Below are 5,775 nucleotides of genomic sequence, written 5' to 3'. Positions count from 1 at the left end.
CAAACTAAGTACACTGATAGTGTGCTCTTGGAATCTAAGTCTGTTCCCTATTTGAACCAATTCCCCTTTGTCTTACCTTTTCTTGGGTGTACTTTAATTATGATTCTAGAACTTTTTAGTAAACGAGTTATTTTTATTGTGCCCAATAACACTATGAGCTTGCCAGTATGTGTTATTGTACAATAAAAATATGACGAATTTAATAAATACAAAGAAATGAAATAATACATTTATTCCACCCCTCCATGTAAGATTATTAGATATTTTGTGACCAATTAGTTTGGTAGTTGTACTTCAATTCGCCATCATTTGTATTTTTCTCCATCTGCTTAAATGACAATTTGACTCCAAAAAATAAAAACGTTGGATTTGTATTCATGCGCACCAAAAGATTATTTATGATTACCAATCAGCTGTCTTTTACACCTTCTTTCACACCAATAAAATGTGCTAAAATATTATGCAATTATTGAATAAAACTTTTATTCAAAGCATTATTCAACGACTATGTATTTACTAAGAAATGATAGGGTTTTCCAATTGGGAGGGCTGGAATAATACAATTTCTTCCGGTGCAAAAAAACTGAAAGATCGTAATTTTTATTATTTTCATTCTTAATTCACATTTCAGGATCCCATTCATATCGATATAACACCGAATTGAGATAGAGGGTTACATATGAATATGAACATTTTATACAGGGTTTCACTGTGCTCAATGAGTTTCACAACGTTTTATATAATTCCATGACAAGCCGGGTGGAAAAAAATATCCTTTTTATACAGTACAAGTTGCCTTTCAGCAACCTTTTCTCTTTGGTAACAAACACTCTTACATTATCTGTTACTGTTTAGATTGTATATATTCATTTACACCTAAGTCTGGGAGTCCTGATATCTCAGTTGGTAGAGCACTCGCTTCACAATCAAAAGGACCAAAATCGATCCCGGGTGCAGTCGAGATTTTTGTTCTGACCTCCTTGTCCACCCAGCAGTGATTGGGTAGCTGAGTTTATTAGATCTGGTGGAAAGTACTTTGCGATAGATTAGTATTCTATCCAAAGGGTAGCAAGCAATTGCTATTGTCCATTTCACGCTATAGAAACTGGGATAAACTCCATGGGCCTAATGGCTCTGAAGGATTAGGTACTACACCTAAGCTTAATGTGTGTTATTTGTGTAAATGGATTTACCCCAAAAAATGATGTACCGAGAAATGTGATGATGAGTACCTTTGTTGTGTTATGGAAAGGATATTAACTATAAATGAAACTTTAGTCATTTTAAGTTTTTTAAACCAATTTTTTTTGTAGAAACTATCTCAACGTTTGAGTGGATACGAGTCTGTCACCAGCAATGCTCGTCTACGCCAGCAGTTGTCTGCAATGGGAGGTTACTCCACATCTGGAGATTTTGTTGCCTCTCGTATGGCTGAACTGAAGGGCATGAGATCAGCTGTCAAAGGTCAAAGGCCAAGGTAAGTCAACGCTTATTTGAAAAAGTTGAAAATTGTAGTACTGTCCTTATTACGAAGGTAGAGATAAGTCAAGTTTACAATACCTGAGAATTGAGTATCAATCTAGTTTGCTTGTGTTTTGGCTATATAATTCTTGGCTTGTTGTCACGGAAACTGTAAAAGTCCATTTCTGATACAAGAGTATTTATCAACAAAATGTAATAAAATTTAAAATTTCATTCAAAGCCAAATTAACCCATGCACATCTTTCACACTTATTTCGAAATGCACTGGAATTTTTCCATGCCTTGCAAAATATCCTATTGATGCTATGCATTAAGGTAAAATATTCACAACTTCCTCCAGCTGGATATAACGTACCATCACACAAACCTATGTGGAATCTTTAACGTGTATAGTCAGATTGATACAAATTTAGTGAGAACTAAACATTAAAATGGCTGGCTATAAAAAACAAAAATAACAAAGCGCTGAGTGACATCAGTTTCGTTCCATCTATAAGCACTTTGTTTTTAAATAATAAATTTCATTAATAGGATTCACCCATCATGTCATAAAGCGACATTTTGTCAATGGTCAAATACATACGAAACTACTTTATATGAGAGAGGATGACAGGTTATAATCTAGTAATAGAACATGGTGAACGAGATACCAAAAATTAAATTTTACTTATCTATATTATAAAAATCAATCCCCTTATTCATCCTTAGATTCAGCCTTGAATGAGTTTATGCTTCTATAATCTTATATTACTTGTCAATACCACATATGTTAACATTGAAATCTTTACAAATGCTCTTCAGACCATCATAATCCTTTTTTCTTTTTGGTGTTTACAACATCAACAGTAAAAGTTTGACTGTCGGTTTATTTGATGTCTTTTTTAAAGAATGGTAGATTGAGGCAGCAAGTCACTGATAGTTATGTGTTATATTCCTATATATATATATTTATATACTAAAGAAGTTGTTATTCCATTGCCAGTCCTCTGAAGCGAGGCAGACCAGGACAGCCCATATCGTCTCCCAGAGATCTGCTGGATTCCCAGATTGTTGACTTGAGAACCAAAACGGATTCTCTTAACAAAGAACTTTCACAGGTAAGTTACTGGGAATTGGAAATAGTCATTTACAGACATAAGGTCCAGTTATGGAGCTGAATCTTTTACTTGAGATTTTTAAATATATATTTATATATATATATATATATATATATATATATATATATATATATATATATATATATATATATATATACATAGCGCAATTTACACTTAATGTGCTCAATGTGCTTTACAAAGGGTCCCTGACCAACAGCAACATATAACATGTAGAACGAGACATGACACCTGTGATGTTTACAATTTGTCTTTCAGAGACAACGCTGTTAACGGCCAGGTACTCATTTAACTCCTGAGTACGGTGAGAGAATGTGAGTAAAGAGCCTTTTCCAAGGGCTTAACTTTGCTGAGTGAGGCTGGAACTCAGGACCTTCCAATCCGAAAGAGAATGTCATGTCCAAGTCTGTTTTTGACGACCCCGTTTCCTCTTGCCATACGGGTTCCATTCAAGAGGCTGCTTGGTCATATTAATATATTAGTAATTCTAAGGTGTAGAATAGATTGCTTGACTGCATTTCAAGTTTTTGCATCGCTTGCAGTCACATTGTAGCCACAAAAAATTACAAAATATCACTGATTTGGATTGTGGCCGCAAAATCTGCAAATTTTTTTTTTTCAAATTTTTGCAAATATTCGAGATTTGCGAAGAAAAGAAAAAAGACGAATTCTTTTTTTCTTTGAATTTGATAGCTCATGTAGAACGTGAAAGATAATTAATAAATTGTAGTTTATTTTTTATTATCCCATTTTCTTCCTTTTTACTGGTGCTGATATGACCTTACATTTGTTGCAGGCGTCATGAAACCCTTAAATACAAACAAATAACTTTCTCTTTCATGAACAATTTATGGGTTTTTAGGAAAATTTATCGCAAATGTTTGCAAAAAATTTTAGCTTACAAAATTTGGGATTTTTTTTTTGGCAAAAAAAACGCCATGTCAGGCTTGTGAGTGTTCAATCATTTTCTAACCTGAAGTAACTTAGCAGGTTTTAAAAGATGCCTCCTTAGAGCGTAGCCTTTACTGTGGATAAATACAATATAATGCATTGTAAAACTATTTCCAGGTGATAAAGACAGAGTGTGAGATTCGTGATGGAATGACCAAGGTGGATGACCAATCTGACAAGATGACATCCCTGAGGGAGAGATTGACAGCCACACTACTCAAGAAAGAGGAACTTGTCCGAACGGTCAGCTCTGTCGAAGAACAAATACATCAAAAGGAGAAAGTCATGAAGAAAAAGAAGTGAATAGACAATTAGACCAAACAAAAAAACCCCGAATAAAACCCAAAACAATAAGATATTAACCCTCAACAGGCTGAGTTTGATTTCAACCAAATTTGACATCTCATCTTAACATTTTTAACCAGGAAGAAGTAACAGTAATACTACTCTAACATCATTGAAGGCTGAGTCACGTTGCTGTTATTGCTGTCTTGGTGAAAACAGTCAGATCTGCTGTCTTAACGGGTTGAACATTGAGAGAAATTATGACATTGAGAAGAAATGAGTCTTGCCGTGAAAGGGTTAAATAGTTGATCCACGGGCCTACTCCACTTAAAGAAAAAATTTAATAACTTTTGAACCAGCACCCAATGATAATTATGTTATAATGAAACTGTTTTGAATCATCCAAGTAAAATATAATGTATATGATGCTGCTCAAAGCTCGAAGAAATAAATAACAATGTGAAATTGAATGTAAGCTTCAATTTAATCAACAAAAACAGATAATGTGGACGTTTCAGATTTCCCCTTTATCAAGAAAACAGGATGAATGAAGCCCTGTAGTGTTGATAAAGGGGAAACCTGAAACGTCCACATGATTTGTTTTCGTTTATTAAATTGAAGCTTCATTCAATTTCACATTGATATTTATGAGTAAAATATATGACGTTTTCTAATGGCACAATGATGAGACATTTTGACAGACATGAAATGTTGACAAATGTTATACATAACATAAATGATATTGTTTTTCCAGAGGGGCCTTGATCAATTGATATACATCTCTAATCATGCATTTCTATAGATCATGTATATATTGGATACCTATTGAAACCAGATTGAATCTGCTCAAAATGTTACTTAAAAAAAAATGTTTTCCCCCTTAGTGATATCTCTTTCTGTTTTTTTTTTTAATACTGTGTACTATTTTGTTTTTGTTATTAATTGTATTGCAAATTACAAAAATGTTGATTTAGAATTTTGTTTACAAAAGATTTTTCCATCCATATTTATTTTGAAAGATATAAAGTGATATTTTGATTTGTGAGAATATTTCTATTGATAACATTGTACAGATGACCCGTCCCTTTACTGATATTTTATAAGAATTTATTTTATTGTCAATTATTTTTTTGCCAGTTTTTTAAAAATATAATTATTTATATTTATTTAATTCATTCCTTTATTTTCTCTTGTATTTAGCCTTTGATTTTTAACATGATATTTTATAGACAACTTTTACTCTTGTGGCGATCTAATTTTTTTCTCTTTTTTATACAATTCTATGTTTAATTTTTTATTTTATGACATGACGTTGTCCAAAAGCAAGGACAAAGATTTAACGTATATAAGTGTTTGATGTTTGTTATTTATGATAATTGTTGTATTTTATTTATTTGTTTATTTATTTAAGTACCAAAATAACATAAAATAAAAGCTTATTTATATCCATATGATAACACACTTTTTTTCTCTATGGCTTTACAACATATTAAAGATTTTTATTAAACTGATCACCCTTGATGTTTTGTTTCATGAACAAGATGGAAACGAGGAAAATGATATTTCATCTTTTGATAATTCAGGATGGTTTTAGGTAAATGGCGATGAAATTACACGAGAATAAATATTAGAATAGACTAAATTGTTAGGGGTAAAAAAAAAAGGCCATATTAAGTCTTGTTTTTTCTTCTTATTGTATCGGATAATGAAAAGCAATTCTGTGATATTTTTGTCTTTATCTATTTATATGAAAATCATCAAATGAATTCCTTTGGGTTGATTATTACAAATGCTTCATCCAATGTGTACATAGATTACTGGCGCTTATAGCAGGCCTGCCTACTTGAAAATTTAAAAAATTCGTAATCGTTAGGAAATAAAAATCGTAGCCACTATCGTTAACTTTAAAAATCAACAATTTACTGACAGTGGATTTAATAAC

General features: G+C 32.1%; 2 protein-coding genes across 6 annotated transcripts in view; one reads left to right on the top strand and one right to left on the bottom strand.

Moving 5' to 3' along the window:
- LOC144959015 (electrogenic sodium bicarbonate cotransporter 1-like) overlaps window positions 1–5,775 on the bottom strand; it is a 178,961-nt gene that overhangs the window by 73,040 nt on the left and 100,146 nt on the right. The gene's annotated exons all lie outside the window — the stretch shown is intronic.
- LOC144959293 (uncharacterized) overlaps window positions 1–5,775 on the top strand; it is an 8,044-nt gene extending 2,269 nt beyond the window's left edge. The window contains exons 3-5 of the mRNA XM_078891835.1: window positions 1,314–1,477; window positions 2,465–2,579; window positions 3,666–5,775. Of these exons, the coding sequence (XP_078747961.1) occupies window positions 1,314–1,477; window positions 2,465–2,579; window positions 3,666–3,851 (465 nt within the window). The 3' untranslated portion in view covers window positions 3,852–5,775. The remainder of the gene's footprint in view (window positions 1–1,313; window positions 1,478–2,464; window positions 2,580–3,665) is intronic.

The sequence above is a fragment of the Berghia stephanieae genome, chromosome 13, assembly GCF_034508935.2.
Source record: "Berghia stephanieae isolate SIO BIC M18660-M18661 chromosome 13, UCSD_Bste_1.3, whole genome shotgun sequence".
Taxonomy (NCBI): domain Eukaryota; kingdom Metazoa; phylum Mollusca; class Gastropoda; order Nudibranchia; family Aeolidiidae; genus Berghia; species Berghia stephanieae.
This window is presented reverse-complemented; position numbering and strand designations above follow the sequence as displayed.